The sequence below is a fragment of the Pan troglodytes genome, chromosome 6 (assembly GCF_028858775.2).
Source record: "Pan troglodytes isolate AG18354 chromosome 6, NHGRI_mPanTro3-v2.0_pri, whole genome shotgun sequence".
Lineage (NCBI taxonomy): Eukaryota > Metazoa > Chordata > Mammalia > Primates > Hominidae > Pan > Pan troglodytes.
The window spans coordinates 56,415,432-56,437,262 of NC_072404.2; the positions used below are offsets into that span (position 1 = coordinate 56,415,432).

General features: G+C 45.2%; 1 protein-coding gene across 35 annotated transcripts in view; it reads right to left on the minus strand.

Annotated features, from left to right (window-relative positions):
• Positions 1–2,558: 2,558 nt before the first annotated feature.
• GRB10 (growth factor receptor bound protein 10) overlaps positions 2,559–21,831 on the minus strand; it is a 203,427-nt gene continuing 184,154 nt past the window's right edge. For all 35 annotated transcript variants that reach the window (XM_024357835.3, XM_054687546.2, XM_063815394.1 and 32 more), the window contains 6 exons: positions 18,855–18,932; positions 17,808–17,924; positions 16,822–16,888; positions 16,509–16,596; positions 7,927–8,020; positions 2,559–5,594 (listed from right to left, as the gene is read on the minus strand). In XM_024357835.3, coding sequence (XP_024213603.1) covers positions 5,448–5,594; positions 7,927–8,020; positions 16,509–16,596; positions 16,822–16,888; positions 17,808–17,924; positions 18,855–18,932 — 591 coding nt within the window. In that variant the 3' untranslated portion in view covers positions 2,559–5,447. The remainder of the gene's footprint in view (positions 5,595–7,926; positions 8,021–16,508; positions 16,597–16,821; positions 16,889–17,807; positions 17,925–18,854; positions 18,933–21,831) is intronic.

Consider the following 21,831-nt stretch of genomic DNA (forward strand, 5'->3'; position numbering starts at 1 on the left):
GGTTGGCCGTCTTAATGGCTTACGTTGTCAAGTTCTTGAAACTCTCATACTCAGCCTTTGGACATAAGGGTTTATTTACTTTTGTTTTGTCCTGGTAGCATCCAACACAGCCCTTGTGGACTTCCCTGCCTAAACTTCCTGTCTATTGGCTAGTCCAAGAAGAGCTCATCTCCTTTAAAGAACCAGCACTGATCTTCTATGTAGATACCCCAAGATAAAAGAAAATAATAGGAAAAAAAATGGTAGCAAAGAGCATTCTGTAGAAAAACATTGCCATGAGTAGATTAAAATTGCAACCAAACATAATGTCACGAACTTAAAAGAACAAAACAAGAAACAAGAAAGCAATCACATCACCAAAGGTCAAAGCGGAGCTGTAAAAGCTCAGGCACTAGATAAAGAAAGCTGGCAGAGCTCTGAAGAGAAACGTCAGAGAAAAGTGAAGCCAGCCTAGCAGGGAAGTGTGCATGGAAACAGCATGGAGAACAGACCCTACTGAAACACCATCGCGGATATGGAGGAGGACAGGACTAAGACAGCAACTCAAATTCAAACACCAAGAGAGCTGCAGGGCCTGAGAAAACGCAAATGCTAGGAGAGGTTGACAAAAGGGAGCAAACACACAATTTCCATCTTTTTGCAAAGATGTAGCAACATGGACGGAAATGGAGATACCATTTGAAGTGAAATATGCCAAGCACAGAAAGACAAGCTTTGCATGTTCTCACTCCTCTGTGGGAGCTAAAAAAGTGGATCTCATGAAGATAGAGAGTAGATTGGTGGCTACCAGAGGCTGGGAAATGGGATGGGGCAGGGGAGGAAGTGGAAACATTTATAAGGACTGTACACTTAAAATGTAAACATGGTAAATTATGTATGTATATTTTACCTCAATAAAAAACAAATTAAAAAGAAAAAACAAAAAGAAAAATGTATTTAGATGCAATTCACAAAACATTCCCAGAAATCAAATGAGACTTTGATGTAGTTACAGATCAAAAGTGCCTACCATGTCCTAAAAAACAAAAAAATGACACCAATTGCCACCAACCCCAGTGTCTTTCTCCTTGTTCCCAGAGGACCCCAAGTTCCCCAAGGGACACCACTCATTCTGAAGTGCCCTTTGCTAGCTGTGCTGAGGCCAGCAGCCATGGACATCCTGTCACGTGGCCCTTGCTTGATCTTTGCAGGCCTCCCAAGCTGCCCATCTTGTGGATGATGACTGGGGATGGCAGATGAAGCCCAATTTTGTCAAAGGCGGATTTTTCATTTTTGTTTCCTGCCCTTCTTAATGTTGTATAACTTCCAAAATGAAAAGGGGTAACGCTGCCTTTACCATTCTATAATCGGAAGATGTTGAATATTTTACCTTTTTACACTTAAGAAGCTAAGGCTTTTATCATTAAACAAAATCCCTTTTTATAATTTTACTAATCACTCAAATGCTGTGAAAACCGATGAAGAACGTGCTGGAGGCAGTGAGATGCATTCTCGCGTTGTGCCACAGGAGTGCTCTTGGGAGGCCATTGGCTGGCCCTGCGTGGCTGCACCTACAAGCTTCTTTGGTGTTACGATCAACAACTGCAGTTGGCCCGGTGGGTCCCCACCTGCCCTGGGCTCTCCTTGTATGTTGAAGCAGAGGGTGGGCTTCCAGAAACTGAGAATTCAGATTCTGAAAACAAATGACGGGAGAGTCCACACAGCACAGGGGCCCTCCTGCTGGTAGACCAGGCTAGCTTGTGACAACATGCACATGCCCTCCAGCTGACCAGGGTGTGACAGGGAAGAGGCATGAGATAGCAAGTCTGGCCCAAGTGTCAGGTCAGTAGCTCAGCCAGGATCCTCCCAGGCGAGGGCTGGAGAAGCAACAATAATGGGCATCTATTCTTACTCTGTCAGTTGTTTGCTGGCTTAGAAAACCTAGCTTCTAGACATTTTAATTGTCTTACTGCAGTGGAAAAAATGCCAGTTGGGCTCAAGGGTGAATGTGAGTTTCTTGAGGTCTTTCTGAAGGCTGTGTGGGTATCTGACTGTTTCTGAAACCTTCTGAGGTCTGTTATTTTTATGGGGGAGGAGAGGCCAGCTGAGAATGTCTTGCCACCAACTTGGAGCACTAAGCAGCCAAGAGCCTGGTGTCTCACGAGGGCTGTGCAAGCTTGTGTGTGACACATCCCAAACAGCTATGGATTCCTTGTGATAGTGTCTAGCTAGTGGTAAGAAGTGTGTTTTTAATATTCTAAGTCATTTCAAAATGTTTTTAGTGGATGACAGGCCAGGGTTTTTTTTTTGTTTTGTTTTGATAGGAGTCTTGCTTTGTCACCCAGGCTGGAGTGCAATGGCACAATCGCGGCTCACTGCAACCTCCACCTCCCAAGTTCAAGTGATTCTCCTGCCTCAGCCTCCTGAGTAGCTGGGATTACAGGTGCGCACCACCATGCCTGGCTAACTTTTATATTTAGTAGAGACGGGGTTTCACCACATTGGTCAGGCTGGTCTCGAACTCCTGACCTCGTGATTGGCCAGTGTTTTAAAATTAGAAACAGATATCACCAGCAATAGAAAATGAAGAACACTGTATTAATGTTTATTTCTAATTACAAGAAACAGAACATCAGTCCCTTATTTGTACAAAAATACCTGAAAGTTTACAATTAGGTTCACGAGCCAAAGAGCTATGTACAGAATGAAGCAAAGCACATGGAATAAAGGTTTTGTCTCTTCATTAATACCTTCTGCATTCCCTGAAAACGTTTATACACGCCAGGCCAATTTACAGTCACTGCAGTTTGCACTGTGACATCACAAATCTACCGCCAGCTTGCCCGCCCCCAGAAAGGTGCAGAGATCGGTCATACTGTCAGGTATTAAGTGCAGAAAAGAGAAGACAAAACATCTAGGCTGAGGCACATGTTTCTTCAAGGTTTAGCAAACAAAAGAACATTCTGGAACTCTAACACCTAGTGTAACAGAGCTTACCTATTAAACTCTAATAACCAAAGCATTTGGCGTTTTCCTTCTCAACTTCGTCCTGGTTGCTACATGGAGTTTCATTTAGAAAAGAAAATCACAGGCAGAGATACAAAGTCAACAGGCTCCAAAACAACCCTGAGCTGTCCCCTTTACATTCATGTTAATTAAATACAAAAATAAAAGTCAAATGTCCTTCCGTCCCCGGTTTGCGGGACTTGTTCTCAGGTGGAATTCCCAGCCGCCCAGCGCGAGGCCAGCGAGCTGGGGCCTTAGGAAGTCTGCCGCCACGTGGAGGCGGTTTACATTCTCCAACAATTCACTTCGGCAGGGAAAATACAAAAGACTACGTCAAACCAGCTACATACAAAACTGTGAATCAGAGTCAAGCTTTTGTTCTCCTTTTAAATAAATGCATATTTATAAATATGAAATACTGCAAATACAAGCTGTCTATTGGAGAGAGGCGTGAGAGAGAGAGATTATACACTGATGGGACTGGTCTACGTACACAGAAAAAAGAAATCCTAGAGTTGTTTTTCCTTGAAAAGGGTTTACCTCGAGCCAGTGAAGAGGAAGGAATTGTGGTGTAACTGCAATGTCCGTCCCTACAGTGAAGCCTGCCGCCAGGTGTGAACGCGAGAATTATCTTATTGTCAATAGTTTGAAAGACTGACTGGCTGCGAAAGGAAGAAAATGCAATTGAGCACAGATGGTTAAAAACATGTTTTGCTAGAAAATTCTTCATTTGTATACCTTTCATGGAAAACAACTAGAGTGTGGTCTGTAGACTGAAATACAGTGTTACTATACGGTAGACTGACTTCCAGCTGATTGGCCTTACTGAAGCTTGTGACACTGCTCTAGGCTACGGGGGTTGACTGAGGAGCAGAGAAATGCTGTTCCTTAGGGAGCACTTCAGTGGGGCGGATTTGGGGCAATATCGTGGCCAGCACACATTAATAGAAGCCAGGCAGGTGTTGTCTTGAAAAAGGAAATCATTCTGCTCACCACAGTAGTTTGTTGCTTGTCAAAGGAGTCCTTTCTGCTTTACAGGGATCAAAGGTAAGGAAATGGCCACTCTCACACCTGATCACTAAGCTAAGGGGACGTGGCAAAGGGGGCCACCCGAGGGGCGGAGGGGACCAAGTGACAACTCAAGCCACCATCTGACTCATCTCCCGGAGCGGGGACAAAGTGTTGTGTTGACAAAACTCTTCCATGTCCACAACCACTGTGAGGTACTTCTGACCCTAAGCCAGCAGAGGAGGAGCCTCTAGCTGCTCTGTGTTCACTGGCTTATGGGGGTTTTCAGCAGGACGGAGGGCTGCAAGCAAAGATCTTTAAATATCAGCCTGTGCCTGTGCCCCCTGCAGCGTTTCCTTGTCTTTATCACTATGGAAACCCATGAGACACAGCACGAAGACAACCAGGTGCCATTTTCTCTTTAGATCCTTTAATCCCCCGAGGGACATCAGCCGTGAAACGACTCACACCACTGCAGCAGCAGGGGTAAGGCAGTGATCGTTCTAGAACAGGCTGAAGGCTGTGGAAACGCAAGGCTGAAGTACCCAGGTGGATTATGCAGCATCCACCGCTGGCCGATGACGGGTGCCAGGTGTGTCTCAAGGAGGCTGGCCCACGTCAATCTAGAGGCGAGGCCATTCAGCCTGCTATTTGTGGAACAGTGAATTTTCCAAAGGAATAAAGTCTCCTGCACTGTGCAGAACAAGACACACTAATAACAAGAGGATCTGACATCTGAGCATAGAGAAATGATTAACAGACTGTGGTTGCTTGACTGAGTCCACAAAACATGCCAAATGCCTACCACAGTGACACCTTTTATTTTAACAAGAAAGCTTTTCAAGTATACTGGGAAGGGCTGGGTTTGTCATTTGGGAGCTGAATCCACACCGTGGTAGTCGGCAGAGGGTGTGGAGGACCCTCTGGGAACATTTGGGGACCCATATTCAGTTTGAAATCTGCCCATTCAAAACTCTTTCTGTATTATATGAGTTGAAACGCCACATCCCCCTCCTACCATAGGCTGAATACAATATTGAAAACAAAGAAGGAGTGCAAAAAAGTGATCAATACAAAAAAAGTAAACATATCAGTTTTAATTGTCAAGATTATTCCAGGGCAAGAGTTCATTTCCAATCACTTCTCTCCGGTTCTTGTTCCTAAGCGGCCCAAGCCAAGATGATCATTCCAGTTTATTTTCAAATTTCCGCTGGATCTTCCATGCCCTCCCCAATTTGGCCGACGCAGAGGGAGGTGACCCTGCTGGGTTCACAGCAGCAAATCGTCGTTTAAGTCCAACAAACTAGTCAATCTTGGTCGGCTGGCACCGAACGAACCCATCTCGCTCTGGGTCCCCAGGTGCAGAATCGATGTGTGTTCTTCACCAACGCACAGACCGCTTCTTCACTCCAGTGTTCACTTCCTCCAGTCTTCAGCCGAGAGGACATCTGCGGTCATAAGGCCACTCGGATGCAGTGGTGCTTGAGTTTGCAAGGCAGGACTCCTTTGTTCAGCTGGTAAAAGTCAACCAGCTGGATCAGGTCAGAGAATTTGGTGTTCCCGTCATCTAGGCTGAAGAACGTCTGCCCGTCGTCCTCGCACTGGAGAGACACAAGAACACTTGCCAGGTTAGAGGCCGCCACCTCAGGGAACAGAACGGGGCCCACGGCCAGCAGCAGCTACATCTGCCCATGATTTGATTCCAGAGGGACACACAGGGCAAGGTAGGCTAGAAAACACCAGGGGCGGGAAAGACAGGGGAGCAGAGGATGTGTGCTGGGGGCTGCCATGTCCCTGAGCGAGGGACAGACTTTGGGTGGGCTGCGGAGGCTGCTGAGGACAGCTAGCTCCCCTGCTCCCTAAGGTGGTCAAGGGGAAGGGCTCGAAGTTGCCCCCAGTTCACCCAGCTCATGAGAATTACATTTACCAGTTAACTTGTAAGTACCCACTGCACACAGCATGCCCCGAGAAGACTGCACAAACCTGGGTCCTCACTATACGACCTCAGCCAACTCCTGAGGCCCCAGGGGTTTACTCTGCTCCATGATGCAGCAACTGTTGGGTGGCTATGAGGGATTAATAAGCTCACGCAGGTAAATTCCGTTCCTAGGTCCCTGAATATGGGGCAGTTATTTTTATTAAAGCAGGGGAATGCCACAGTATCTCCCAGAGAGAATCATATTCCTAACACCTATTTTAACTCAGTGAGTTTTCAGTTGGATGACTGTAGTACAGTGCAAAACACTGCTGAAAGGAGGTCGTGTTGTTCAGAGGGAACAGGTCAGCTTTAAGGCTTGGCTAATTAATGAGCTTGGAACCACTTCGTAACTCTAAAACCACTGCTAGAGCTAACAGCACATCCCACAGCCAGTTTTCACACACAGAGGCTGCACACCTAATGCCCTAAGTCCCAAGTTGCTGTTCTTTTGTTACTTGTAGGATTTGGGCATTACACACTCTGCCTACCACGAAAGCCCCCTTTCTTTTTTTTTTTTAATTTACTCATCCAGCCTAAAATGTCAATCACTTTTCATTTTATATTTTGAGCTAAAAGAATTATAACTGTGTGAATAATATAATGCAGTAGAAGAACAAAAAGGATCATCTATGCAGCACTTTCCCTAGGACAGTAATTCCTGTATTTGCATACAAGGTTGGCTGGAAGCTGGGAAGGCTGGGCTCAACCCCAGATTCTGTTCCTCACCCCAGCGCGGTGCAGGGAAAGCCACTGACAGCCATGAGCCTCATTTTCATCACGAGTAAGGTGGGGATGTCAGCACACAGCAGGAAGCAAGCAGCCACAGAAAAGACAGTGCGTGGCACACTGCCTTCCCCTGGCTCACAAAAGCTAAGCAAGACACCCTCCTCATCCTGTATGGTCCATGGCTGCCAGTCACTACACGATTCTTGAGATCATAACAAAGTCCTGGGGGTCAGATAAGCCTGAAGAACTCCAGGTTCAACTGTGTAAAACAGGTGAGTTTAGTTAATTTAAGCCTTCTCAGAGCTTTTTCTTTGCTGACATGCAGATTGAATCTCTGAGAGGAAACTGTCCAGCCAGCCTCTTTTGGTAGAGTTTGGGTTCCACAGGATGCATTTCACAAACATTATCATTACCTGCAGAATTTATCAATTCAGCATGTAAACAGCTATTAATTTTGTGTATTGTATTCTCAACTAAACTGAATTCTTGTAGGCACTGATCTAGCACTCTAATCATGAACTAGAATTGAACTGTGGCATACTGAAGTGAGAGGTAAACATCAGGCGAATCAAACATAAAGTGCTTTGTCAAAAAAAGTAGTGTTGATTAATGTATTCTGTAATGAAGTTTTTGGAATTGTTCAAAGGGAGAATGGTCTTTAGATTCAAGGACCATGTGGAAGGAGAAACAAAATTACTCTTTCGGAGGCCACTTACGCTTCTTGGATAGCCCTGGTGTACACCAGGACAAATTACAAGACTCCTCAGACTCCAGCAGCCAACAGGCAATCCTGCTGCACAACTCCTGCCTTCCAGACCCATGTGCTCACGGCTGCTGCGACCTCAGCTAATTCTCCTCCACCTCCCCTTCCTGTCACCTTGATCCTTCCCATCAGTACCCTTTCAGCTGTGGGCCCTCAGCTAATTCTCCTCCACCTCCCCTTCCTGCGACCTTGATCCTCCCCATCAGTACCCTTTCTGCTGCAACCAAGAGCTCACAGACTCAAGGGGGGCCTCAACACCCTATCACCACTTTCAGGATTATTTCCAGGGAAATGTTTTTCTAATTTCAAAAGCCAAACCTGTAAAGAAATTCTTGAAAGTTTCTTAACTGCAGCCTTGAAACTGTCTGATACTTACCGGTCTTGTGGGTTTATAACTTGAAAATTGCATTAAGAATGAAACCAGAAAACAAACCACAAGGACTGGTCTGAGAACATCAATACTTACAGGTAAGATCTGGAAATTTTTAATTTTCTGGTGATGACACAGTGTGAGTACAAATGCCTTTGGATTACTCTGGCTGTCACGGAGGAGAAAAAGCCTGGGGAAGGGAAAATAGTTGATTGCTAAAATATTTTCAAATCTGGAACTAATCACACACACACACTCTCTTTCTCTCTCTCTCTCTCACACACACACACACACACACAAACACACACACACACACACAGGCTTGGAGCCACAATGCTTCAGTGCTTTGGCATTTAAGTGGCCTCTAGGGGCAACAGCACACCAGGCAAGCACCAAGACGGTAATTCTGAATTGTCATTCTCCATTGGAAAAAAGCTGGGCTCCTTGGGGATATGCCTGACTACAGGGTTAGGGCAGGGAAACTATAGGATGAAAAGGAATATTTTGTGCCTGCATATCAAGAAGTGCTCAAAGAATAATGAGGACATGTCAAAAAGACACAGGAGGCAGGATGACTAAATCTGGGCATCAAAATGAATTTTAAAAGTAATGAATCATAACCCATGAAATCGGAATCCGTGAGTCTGTAGTATTATTTAAAAATAAACAAGCAAATAAATTAATACGGGAGAAGGCAAAAATCTTTCTTGGAGGAGAATGTCAGCCAATAAATAAAGGCATGATGTATTCAAAAACTACCCTTTGGCAATTACTGTAGTAACTAACAATTAACGAAGGAGGGGGGATCTTCAACAAATGCTGAAACCAGCAGATGAAAAGTGGATGAGAAACAAGAGTATTTTCATGGCATCAAAGTATTGTACTGTTAATACTTATTTACTACAAAGGGGAAAATAATAGCTTTACAGTGGAGAAATCCGGCCGACAGCATCTTCTTCATCAAGTGTCTAAATTACTACCACTAGCAATGAGACAAATTGACCTTGAGGGCCTCCGGAGACGATGTACTGAAGATGACACAACATCACTTTTCGGGGGTGCTCCTGCCAAAAATGCATAGCCTGAATCTCACCATGAGTGAGGAGCCTAGGCTGAGCCCAGGCACACTCTACAAGAACTGGCTTCTACTCGAAACGCAGGTCAAGATTATGAATACATGCTGGGAGAGAAGATTTAGGATGAAGATGTTCTTTTGCTATAAAGGAGGCAATTAGGAAGAAGGGTATAGATTAGACAATGAACTGCATCATCAATGTTAACTTCCTGGTTTTTATAATGGTACTGTGGTTATAGAAGTTCTTGTTCTTAGAAATTTTACACTGTAATAATTCAGACTAGAGGGACATCATGCCACAACTTACTCCTAAACGGTTCAGAAGAAAAAACAATAACTAAGAACAATAAGGCAAATGTGCCATAATCTTATTAAGGGTATCTGGGCGAAGTGTGTATAGTTCATCCTATTACTATTGCAACCTTTCTACAACCTTAAAATTATTTTTTAATCCTAAATTAGAATAGCACAAAAAAGGCATAAAATCATTGCTCTTACATGAGAAAATCTGGAGTTAGCTGAAAAGATAGTTATACATCAGAAAGCGAAGAAAGATCCAATGAAAGCTACAAAGAAGAAATGGCCTGAAAAGGAACTCACTTTAAATGTATCCAAAACCAAACTACAATCATCAGCAAAATCACCAGGTCTAGATTGTAATGTGAAGATGGAAAGCAGTTAAATAAGACTGGAAAATCCCATGCTGAAAAGGTAAAATAAATATATTTTACTACAGGACTTCTCAGAGCCTTAAATATGTGAATATTCATGGTAACTGTCTAGCAGTTTTCCAATCTTACCTACGTAGAAACCTCCACCACCCTTTCTAAAATAGCACTTTGCAGGCCTTGTGTGCTTCAGGATATACTTTGGGAAACACCGATCAGAATGGGATTCCATGGTTTGGCTTGGTCAGGCCAGATGGGACGGCGTGAGGAAGCTCCGACCCCACTGGGGAACACGCGGCACCGCCAGAGAGAAGACAAGGAGATCCAGTTCTTCTCCCAAGCGCTGGTGCATGCTGGGCAGCTGTGCCCACCTCAAAGACTTGTCAGAGTCATGTCATTCCAAATAAAACATCGTTACTCTGACACCCAGAAGTTTGCCGAGCTTCAGCTCTAACTAGAGGAAAATGTGGGACGTCCCTTTCTCTGCCGTTAACTATCTGCTGTCTCCTTCTGCAGATGGGAAGCTACAGACGAGTGAATGGCAGCATGGCCCAGGCCTGTTCACCCGAGAGGGACGTGTACCCCTGAGAGGGGCAGGCTCACCCTGGGAAGTCCCAAGGCTGCTGGAAGGCTTGAGCTTTATAGGGAATGCCTGAAGGTTGTCTATCTGAGATGACTGCTATGGGGGGAGAATGGCATGGCTTAGGCATCAGCAGGAATCCTGGATAGGTCACTTATTAGCTTCATCATCTTGGGCAACTTCTCTTCTCAGCCTCAATTTCTTCATCTGCAGAAGGGGAACAACACCTCTTTTTTTTGAGACGGAGTTTTGCTCTTGTCACCCAGGCTGGAGTGCAATGGTGCAATCTCAGATCACTGCAACCTCCGCCTCCCAGGTTCAAGCGATTCTCCCCTCTAAGCCTCCCAAGTAGCTGGGACTACAGGCGCCCGCCACCACACCCAGCTAATTCTTATATTTTTAGTAGAGATGGGGTTTCATGGTATTAGCCAGGCTGGTCTCAAATTCCTGACCTCAGGTGACCCGCCCGCCTCGGCCTCCCAAAGTGCTGGCATTACAGGCATGAGCTACTGCACCCAGCCAGAATAACTCTTCTCTTACAGGACCATTGAGAAGACCATGGCTGATGTATATACAGCTTTGTGCATGATCACACGCAATACAAGGTAGCTTGAAATAACAATCACTGCAATCAGCCAACTGCCACAATCCAGTGATTTCTAAGGGGACTGCAGTTATAGGAAAGATGCCCAGTGAGAAGCTAAGCACATTAAGTGACTATTAACCAGGCTCAGAAGTTGTAAACACGGCCCAGGATGGACAGTGGCAAGAACCAGGTAAGTTCTTAAGAATCGATGCTAGGGATGGTGCACTCACCAGTCCATCATAAATGAACGAAGAGCCCCTTGTGACAGGACCCGACAGTGATCAGAGTACAATCTAGACCACGTTTACAAGCAAGACACCGTGCAAAGTGTTTCATGCATGTAGTAACTCATTTATCTTCATGGTGATACTGTTATCTTCATTTCACAATGATAAGGGAAGTGACACACAGAGAAGCTAAGCAACTTCCCCAAGGTCACACAGCCAGTCATGGAGGAGTTCCTGGTTCAGCAGGAAAAGCAGACGAAAAGTGAAAGTATCCCTCTTACAAGGGTGCTATGTGAGTCCTGGGGATAACACCTCTCTTTCTGCGGTTGGGAGAAGGGAAAGCTTCAAAGAATTCAAATTTTGCCGAAGAGGTTTCCTTCCAACATGTGGAGGGGCATGAAGTGCAGACAGAGGGACTGCACAGGCAGATGACACAGGGGTCGATGCCTGGCACAGCAGGAAGGCCAGTGGGGCTAGACCATGAGTGTGGGCGTGGCGGGGGGGGGCATCCACATGCCCTGGGGGGATAAGCATGGTGTTGGGGGTGGGGTGGGATTGTTTGGCAGAGAGGACTACAGACCTAGATTTCCCCTTAAAAAGATCCTTCTCCTGCAGTTCTGGGATGGGCATGGGTGGCAAGACAGGAAGGAAGCAGGCGGCAAATTCAGTGCAGGGCTGGTAAAGCACGAGTATGCGCGCGCACACGCTCAGCTGCATGGGTGGGGACGGGGATGGGAGGGGAGCTGCCTGGATCCTGGGATTTCAGGAATACTTTACGGGCTTATTTAAGGCTCTGATGTCTCTTTCTAACTGCATACACCGTTTGAGAATAAAGCTATGGAAAATGCTGTTGTTATACTGTCTGTCCAGAATCTTGTGCTGTTTTTCGAGGTGGTTTTCTTTTCTTTGTTGTTTAACTCTTTAAACTGGCTTGCCTTCATCATCTCTGCAGGGATCAGTAAAGATTAGAAATGGATTATTTACCTTGTTATACAAATACACCTCCTCCCTACACCCAAGAATTGAGAGGAAGATGAGCTGTTCCTGTGTTAACGCCTGAATCGATCCCATTATCTGCATTTCTGTGTGTGGTTAGCGCTCCAGCAGCCTAAGGCGGGAGCTGGAAATGACAGCCTTGGAGACGAGGAAGGCTCCAGGGAGGACGGAGAGGAATGCCTGCTGAAGAATAAGACGGGCGGCACCAGCCGGGCTGATGTGGGGAACGGAAGGTAACAGAGGTGATGCTTCTATCGCTTTACAGGTCTGGAAAGATGGAAGCCTCGCCAACTGGGTTTCTGATCCAAGAAAAATTGAAAGACAAACGTGGCTGGGGGAAGCAAAACGCTGACACACAATTCAGGTGGCCCAGCAGTGCTGACCTGCAATCCACCCCACCCCAAGGCAGCCCTTTCAATCCAAAGTGGACAGAGTGGGCCTTATCCCAGAATCACTCAGGAAGCTTCTTCAAACATATGACTGCCACGCCTGCCCCCGAGGTTCAGAAACATCTTCGCCTCAGGATGATGGGCGTCCTCACTGCCCTGGCCTTGGGGAGGACACTTAGTGGCCACAGCACCAAATAAAGCCTCCTGTGGAAGTGCCAATTCTCCAGCAGAGTGACGCTACCCCGAAGTGAGCCTGCGCTGCCTCCCACACACGGCAAGGGTAACAGAGTTCCCCCTAGAACATTCTGGGCCCACTGTTGATGCGGTTCAGGGGTATAAGCAGGTATACACTGTATTAGAAGCCCCAGAACACACAGATACCCCTAACTCAAAAATGTCACAGAAAGAGAAATTTCTGTGTTAGGCTTTTCTCTCCTCAGGCATGCCAGAAACTTTAGAGGAGAAACATACTGTTTTACAGTTAGAGGAGGAGTTGCTTCTAATGCTTTGAGAGACTGCTCTGTGATAAAGCTGACATCTTGAGTAAGGAGTTTTGGAGCAATTGTAAAGCCACATGGGAAACAAAATAAAATCAGACCCATACTCTACCCAGCAGTGAGGATAAATAAACCCAAGTGCATCTGGGATGGAAACAAAACCAAACAAAGACCAAAAATGAACCAACTAAGGACAACAGAAAGAAAGGGAGAATGCAGAGAGCAGGAAGGAAGGAAAGAGGAGCAGAGGGAAGGAAGGAGAGAGAGGGGGAAAAGAATCCAAGTACAAGACAACATGAATGCACCCCTTTATGATTTAGGAGTGGGAAAAACAAAAGTGTCTGCAACTTAACTGATTAGAAAAATGGACAAAAAATGTAAACAGGGCAGAACTGCCAAAAGACAAAGAAGTCCTTCCATACATGAAATGAGGGTCAGCCTCCTTCATGAGAGATGCGGCTGACAGCATGACTCTCAGATGAAGAAGTAAGCCTGCTGAGGGACTCTGGTGATACTTCACAATATTACATAGGCCCTGCCCTTCCACCCCACAGCCCTACTTCTCAGGACTCATGGCAAAGATACATGGCAAAATTATGAAACAATGCAGCACTGTGTCTCATAACATTTGCCTGGAAACATGGTGAACATCCCTCAGTAGGGGACATTTTAAAAAATGATGTTCCATGTACATAAAAGAAAACCCAAGAGTGGAAAAGAAATGTGGGCCATCGCGATGCGCTGCTGTGGAGCGATCCTTGGGATGCAGAGACTGTGGAAACTGCGCAGCGCAGTACTTGCGGCACGCTACATTTGCTTAACGAGAGGCAGAAAACAAAATCTTTTCACTCGTATTTGTACAGTGAAATGACAGAAGGATAAACACTAATAAAAGCTGTTTATCAGGTGTAGGGGTTGGGAGGCAGAGTTGAGTGGACAGGGCATGTGCCTTATTTCATAGATCTGACTTTGGAACCATGAAAATGTTTTATGCAATTTACAAAGCAGCATTCAACCAAAAAGAAAATAAATCAGATCCACTTGCAAACACTAAAGAGAACAAACAAACAAACCTGATTTACCCAGCAGTTTGGTGACAGAACCATAGAGAAGAATTACTTTAAGTGACTTTGGGCAAGGTATTTTAAGGTAACCTGCCTGGATTAATCCTTAAGGATTAAAAGGACTGTAAAGAAAACGCAATTCAGGTGTCTTACTGAATTAATATCAGCATTAATATTTTCAAGATATTACAGGTATGTATTTTATATTATGTAATATAAAGTAATAAGTAATTAAGTTAATGCCATTAACAGAGATCATCAGAGGGAAAAAAAACAACAAAATCAAAGAAGTAAAAAATCCTGTAATCTCAAATTTGAATTAGCAATATCAACGTGAACCCAACATTTATTTTTTGTTTTAAAAAAGCCTATGTCCTAGCTCTGTTTACTAAAAAGAGCTAAAGATTGTAGTCTCCAAATACCATTTTGCATTAGAATGAATCAGGGTCCCTGTGAGAAATGCATCGTTTGAGTCTAATACATCTTGTCACCCCAAAATCAAATACCATTAATGCTAGCTCAGAAGAACTCAGGAAGCAACTTGAAGGAACCATTGGCCAATGAGGGGCAAAGTGAGCGTCGAGAAGAGGTTTTGACTGAAATAAATCAAACACAAAAATCTAAGTTCATAGTGACAGTTTAAACAAAATCCAAACAAACTAACAACAAAAACACCCCTTGTTTGCCTCTAGTGGAAGGTGGGAGAACACAAACTCATTCTAAAAATTGACAAGTAAAGGGGAAAACCAGGCATTTACCTACTTTTTCCAGGAAATATCTAATGCAAGAAAGAACTTCAGCTCATATAGGAAGGAATTAGAAAATGATGATTTTGGAACCCCTAATGAAATACTGAACCTGGGCAAGTTCACCAAGGGCTGCTAAAACCATGTGGTGGACGGGGACGGTAGCCTTGGTGGGGAAGTTCCAGCTGGCTGCACTTGAACCCCTGCTCACCCGACACCACTAAACAGCAGCCAGGCTTCAGGCCTCCTCCACTCCAGGCAGCAGAGCACCCAGTACCTGCCCTGCAGACACCAGGCAGAAGAAATGCATCTGATCACACCATGACCACCACTCCCCAGGAATCAGGGAGACAAAGGAACTTATTAAAATAAACCACAAACATGCTATTAGCAAATGACTCACTTCTTTAACAAACAAAAGATGTTTAAAAAAATAGAAGAAAAACAGAGTGATGAGAAAGACTATTTTATATCCAAGGAGACAGAAGTATATGGTATAGCATCTAAATGCCATTTGTGGGTCCTGCCTTAAATAACCTCAACTTAATTTAAAGGAGTTTTTTTGGTGACAACTGGGGAAATCTGAACATGGATTAGCTTTTAGATGATAGTAAGAAATTCTTATTTATTTAGTTAAGTGTAATAACATTGCAGTTATATCAAAACAAAAGGGTCCTTATTTTTTTAGAGACAGGCATTGAGATGTATTTGCTGGCAAAAATTTAGGATATCTGAAATTTCCTTTAAAATAGAAGAGGAGGAAGAGGAGGAGAAAAGGGAAAAGAGAGATGAAGAGGAGGAGGAGGAGAATGTAGGAAAGGGAAGAGGTGAAGTAAGCAGGTTGAAGCTGCGTGATGGGTAAGTGGGGTTTCATTATACACTTATGTAAATGTGAAAATTTCCATAATAAAACTTTTTGTAAAACGAAGGACACAAGAATCATTCTTTGAGTTTAGCAGCTTCCAGGAACCTGTATTTTGAGTATTCAGACCCCGTATGGGACAGCTCCCACATGGATGTAACTACTTCATCAGGGAGGATGATCAGCCTGTGTCTCTTTCTGGAAGACTGCTGGCTCCGCAGTGTCGGCCTTCTGTGGTAACTGCATCCCATGTCCCTGTCCCTATATCCACACTGTGGCTAGCTCCTTCCCAGGGTCATTCAAGTGTGGTCTTGGGATTTGCTTTGGTCAATGTGATGGTGGCAAATGTGATGGTACGAGAATCTTGAGAAGTCTCGTGCATGTGTAGTGGGGTTTAACCTCTCTTGCTATGCCTGGGAGCCTCAAGTAATCTGCTGCAGACACATGCCCAGTCACTCATTGCCACGGCAACAGCTCACAGCAACAACCAAACACGAGTGAACCTATCCTGGACTGTCCAGCCCCAGCCAAGCTGGCCCAGGTGAGAAAGGCCACTCAACCAACAATGATACGTAATTTATTTTTGTTGTTTTAAGCCACTAAGGTTTGGGGCTATTTGTTCTCAGCAAAACCAACCTCATATAGTACACAATCAAAAAGCGTAGGCAAAAGCATTTTTTTTTTCCATCTGCCCACTACCTTATGAAGATAAAACAACTTGTGTTGTCCATCTCTTCAGATTTCATACAGAGGTGAAGGATAATTACAGATACAGTCTGGGCAGACATGGATTAGATCCCTTTCTGCCCCTTACTAGCTGGGCAAGCCCTGCGTACCACTTATACCTCTAGCCTACCTTTTCTCCTCTTTAAAATGAGGACAAAACTGCTGCCTGTCCAGCAAGGATGTCTGAGGAATTAAACAGAACAGATCCCCAGCACAATAAAACCTTAGCAGATGACAGCTCTTATCAGTGGTGGTTCCTTACCCATCCACGAGCCCTTGCTGTTTAATGATCCTGTGGGATTCCTCCCTGGAGATCCTCCCGTGAAACCAGTGCTGTGTCCTGTGAATCACTGTGGGGGGAAGAGAGGAGGAGGGTAGGATGGTGGTGCCTCTGCAGAATGGCTTCCCTGACAGCACAACCAACTCTGATCAACTCAGAGCCCCTGACTCCCCCAGCTACAGCTTGTGTGGTGCACTCTGGCCACAGGCAAATTCGTAAGGCTCAGGGGGAGTGGAGGGGGGTGCTGTTTGATTTTCTTTATGAACAAAAACATCAGGCAATGTGCCCTGTTTACCTGTACTTAGGGTAGAAGGGTGGAGGGGACTTTGGCTACCTAGGATGTTCATCCGTGTGCTTCGCTTCTGCAAAAGAAATCCCACATTAGCACCGAGGACAGCAGACAGACACACCAAGTCACCCAATATGTCCAAGCTCATGGCAGGCCACTGGGTGGGGTGCTTGACTGGGCTCACAAGGGACCTTGCCCCATCTGAAGACCCCACTGACCCCTGAGAACAAAGAGCTCAGGGTTCCCAGTTGTTAAGAACACCCTGAAATATCTCTAGTAGCCCCAGTATCGAAGTAGACATGCTTATTTCTCACACTGAAGACATACGATGAAAATGCCATGAACATCCTGGTAAATCGCAGGAGAAACACACAAGCCTTTCTATTAAACTCACGCAGTTCTCAAAACACTGGGCACTGGACTCCCCGTGCTTGGGACTTCCTTCTTTTTCCCATCCCCTGAGGCTGAAGTACAGAAAATGCCAGAGTCCAGGCTCCTGCTTTGCACATGGCCTTTAAGTCTCAGGACTTAGAAGCTGAGTGATAGTCTTCCCACCTGGAGATTAAGAACCTAAGCCTCAGGGGTGAGGGAGTGGCCCAAGGCCTTCAGGCTGTTAGTAGCAGACCTTGATGTGAGCACCTGCTGGCCCCACTCAGGCCCGGGCTCTGTGCACTCCACAGACAGCCACTGCCAGTTCATCAGCAGAACAGTTCTGCATAGGAGCCACGGAAGGCAGAGAACTCTGTTCCTCTCCTGTCCCTTCCATGAAAGCCCAGGGGACAGGGGACAGCGGGGAAAGGCTGGGTGCTGGGAACATGGAAGGGGCCTAGAAGGGCCAACTGCTTCCTGCAGCTGAGAACTCAGAGGCCACCCCACTCAACATGGCACCCCTCTTGCCAACCCGCATAGAGCTGTTCCTCTGGGAGAAGACCACGTGGTGGGGCTACCACCTCGAGGGTGCCCCTCCAGGCTGGCCAGGGCCGGGGCCTTACCCTCCAGGCGTGGCCCTCCTCCAGGGCTGCGCTCTGGGCCTCCGCCGGATTCTCTATCACGCGTCCTGTTTGCCCAGAAAAATCCATTGCCACGAGGGAGTTCTCGGAGACACTGCGCTGAAAAGGAAAGGCCGCAGTTCTTAAAATGCAGGGAAATAAGGCAGAGTGGAGTCTTGGCGTGAAACTATCATCAAGACGGTCAGGAAAGGGGAGCAGGGAATCCCTGCTTTCTACCTCTGAACTCCCCAAGTTTCAGGTGGGAAATTCACTGGTTCAGGCTGAAAATTCAGTGGCCCCTTCAGTTTTTCTTAAGAACGAAACACATTCTAGTCCTCCCTGAGTATTAAAAAGGCTGCTGGTGAGGCCCCCGGCACTCGCAGCATTTGGACCATGTGGTCCTTCACAGGCTCCTGACCTGCACTCCAACACATCAAAGAAATCAACAGCCAGGGTGAGCCTAGGCCTCCCCAGTGAGTCATTCCCTCGGGGACGTGGGTTCAGGAAAACTCGTGGACCCTTTCTGTGGCACCATTTGGCATCTCAAAGGGGCAGATGCTGAAGGAGCCTCAGGACTGTATTTTGAGAAGATGAAGTGCTTCTGCTCCTTTGAGAACAGAGTGCCCAGAACACAAGAGGAACGATGACAATCTCGAAATTCTCACCAGGGAATGAATGCAGCGTTAATAGTCAACAGCTCCCATGGGTCCCAAGGTTTAAGGAACAAAAGCGAAAGGCAGGAAAGGCAGTACCCCACAAGGCCAGAAGTTGTTGCTGCCATTTTTGAGCACTTAAAGAGAGCCACCTACTTACACAACCCTGAGGGGAGATGCAGGGACGGGAGAAGAACGGCAGAGGAATTCACTCCCTGCCGTTGCACTGTTGAGACTACAAAACCCACGTCATCGTGGGACATACTGGCTTCCCTGAAATGCACACACACTCTCCAGAGCTTCTCTTGCCCACCCTGTGTGAAATGAGGCGTCCTTAACACATGTGATGCAGAAGCTGAAAAGGCACTAGACTTCTGAAGCTCCTGGCTTTACTTACCACTGGCGTCGAGAACGGGGACAGCAAGGCCTTCCTCTGCTGAGGGATTCGGTAATTCTGGTAAAGGAGCATTCCATACTGGAGAGGAGAAGCCACAGTTAGTCACCGGCCTGGGAGCCCCGAGGCCCGGCATGTGACAAACGCCACAGCAGGAAAGGGCAATGTTGAGTTCGGAACAGGGAGTGATGCCCTGTACCAGCCTCCAGGAGCCTGAGTGCCGCTGACCCTGATCAACACAGGGATTAGGAGCAATGACGCCCCTTGAAATAAAAAATCCGAGTATAGCTTTTGACTCCCCCAAAACTTACCTACTAGTAGCCTACTGTTGACCAGAAGCCTTAATGATAACATAAACAGTTAATTAACATATATTTCGTATATGTATTCTACACCATATTTTTATAAGGAAGCTAGAGAAAAAAATGTTATTAAGAAAATCGTAAGAGACAACACAATTATGGGACTGTACTGCATTCGATTCTGTAAGTCTACATGTTGACACAATGAATTATCTGTGTGGTGTGGAGGGCAACCATTCAATCTCTAGTATGTATCAAGCAATTTAAGTTTTTCTTGTCATGTTGTGACTTTTCTCTGTTCTTGGGCGCACTCCCAGCTTCACTAGTGGCATTTCACATGGGTCCCATGGTGTTCTTTAAAGTTCCTGTATTGCACTACACACAACGAAAAATACTCCAGAAACATGAGCCCATTTTTTTACTACAACATGCAATTTATTGGAGAGAGGACCCGCTCATGGGGAGATAATTAGCAACACAAGGTGGGTTTCTAAATGGATATTTCCAACATCTGAGTTCACTGTACTAGCAACAGGAGGTGGCTACAAAATTATGAGAGTAATACAGCAGGGACTATAGTTAATTTTATGCAGTTCTGAGGTAATCCACATCTTTGTTTACATCTCTTGACTACAAATGGTGCCATATACAGTCTGTGTTTGCATGCATTCAGTTTTGATAAATCTTAACTTTATATAATAGATTTATATATATATAAAAATCTCTAAGTGGACCTGCACAGTTCAAATCATTCAACTTCACATTCAATATGGTGCATGCCTCAGTGCTGCTGCTACTGTGGCCCCTCAGGAGGGAAGAGCTGACTGGTTTTGGAATAAGCGGGACAGTGACAAACATAATAATAATAACATCAAGAGCAAGTAATCTTATTGAGTGCCACTATGGGCTCAATATGTCTAAGACACTATGTGTCTAAGTGCTTTATGTTGTTATTTCATTTAATCCTCTCCATTTTATGAGCTGTACACTATAATTATCCCCATGTTACAGAGCACAGAACTGAAGCACAGAGGAATGAGGCAAGCTGCCCGCAGTCACGACTTTGAACGTACACGACCTGTTCCAGACCCAGTGCCCTCCCTAGCTGAGGCTTGCCACCTAATTGGCTCAGTAGTCTGCACTTTCTGATCCTGGCAATGAGGACTCAGGGCCCTGCAAAGTCTCATACACATCCAGCATCCCAACCTACACACCCAAATCACACATTCCAACCATGTGGAGAAGAAGAAAGAGTCAGAAACAGGAAGTGAAGTCATCAAGTGGGACAGCTCATCAAGTGGGACAGCTCTTCTTTCATGGGATCTAAGCTCAGTTCTGGCTCTAGGTCTCATGGCACATACTCATTTCTAAGATAAAAATACCTAGAACATGATGCAAAGGTCTAATACAGGAACGACTGCACTCCAGCAAGAGAAGAGCGAGAACAGGTCAGGAGAAATATTTGATGAGATAATGCCAAAAACTTTCCAAACTTGACAAAAAGACGTCAAGCTACAGATTCAGGGTGTAGGATAAATAAGCCCGTTCCGAGCATATATCATGGAAAAATTGCTGAGAAACAGACACAAAGAAAATGTCAAAAACAACCAGAGGAAAACGTGCATTATTTTCACAGAAGCAATGGGAAGACAGACAACTAATTTTTTTACATAAATTATAAGATTCAGAAGACAATGCAGTGGGAAGATGCAGAAGAGAATAACCGCTAACCTTGCATCCTATAACCAGTGAAACGTTCCTTCAAGAATGAAAGTGAAACAAAAAGTGAGAAAATTTCTCAGGCCCACATGAAAAGAACCGCTAAGTTGAGGTCTCCTAGTCCCAGAGAGAAGAATGCAAATTTAGGAAAGATCAAAGTGCAAAGATGTAGGTGATTAAAATTAAAATTGAGTATATAAAACAATAACAACAACACTATGTCTTAAGAGGTTTTATATATATGACAAGAATCCTTCAAAAGGGACAATGGAGCAAATGGAGTGAAAGGTCCTCATGCCTGCCTGAAAGCAGTCAGTAAATGTACTACATTATAAAAGATTTTAATAAGTTCAAGGGGCATGTTAGGCCGGGCGCGGTGGCTCACGCCTGTAATCCCAGTACTTTGGGAGGCCAAGGCAGGCAGATTGCTTGAGTCCAGGAGTTTGTGACCAGCCTAGGCAACATGGCAAAACCCTGTCTCTATAAAAAATACAAAAATTAGCTGGGCATGGAAGTGCATGCCTGTAGTCCCAGCTACTCAGGAGGCTGAGGTGGGAAGATGGTTTGAGCCCGGGAGGTTGAGGCTACAGTGAGATGAGCTCATGCCACTGTACTCCAGCCTGGGAGGCAGGGTGAGACCCTGACTCAAAAAAAAAAAAAAAAAAAAAGATGTGATATCTAGGGTAACCGGGAGAAAATAGTAAATGTACATGTACATATTGGGTTAATAGAGGGAAAAACATAAATATACTCAATAAATCTAAAAAATTAAGAGAAAAGGAATACAAGAGAGGTGGGACAACCTGGAAAAAACTGCAAATGGCAGGTTCAAATACAAATATGATTATCACACTAAATAATACAATTAAATCACAGTAAATATTTTGGTTAAAAGATAAAGATTATCAAAGTAAAATAGTTACATTGTGATTATAAGAGATATTCCTTAAACATAAGGA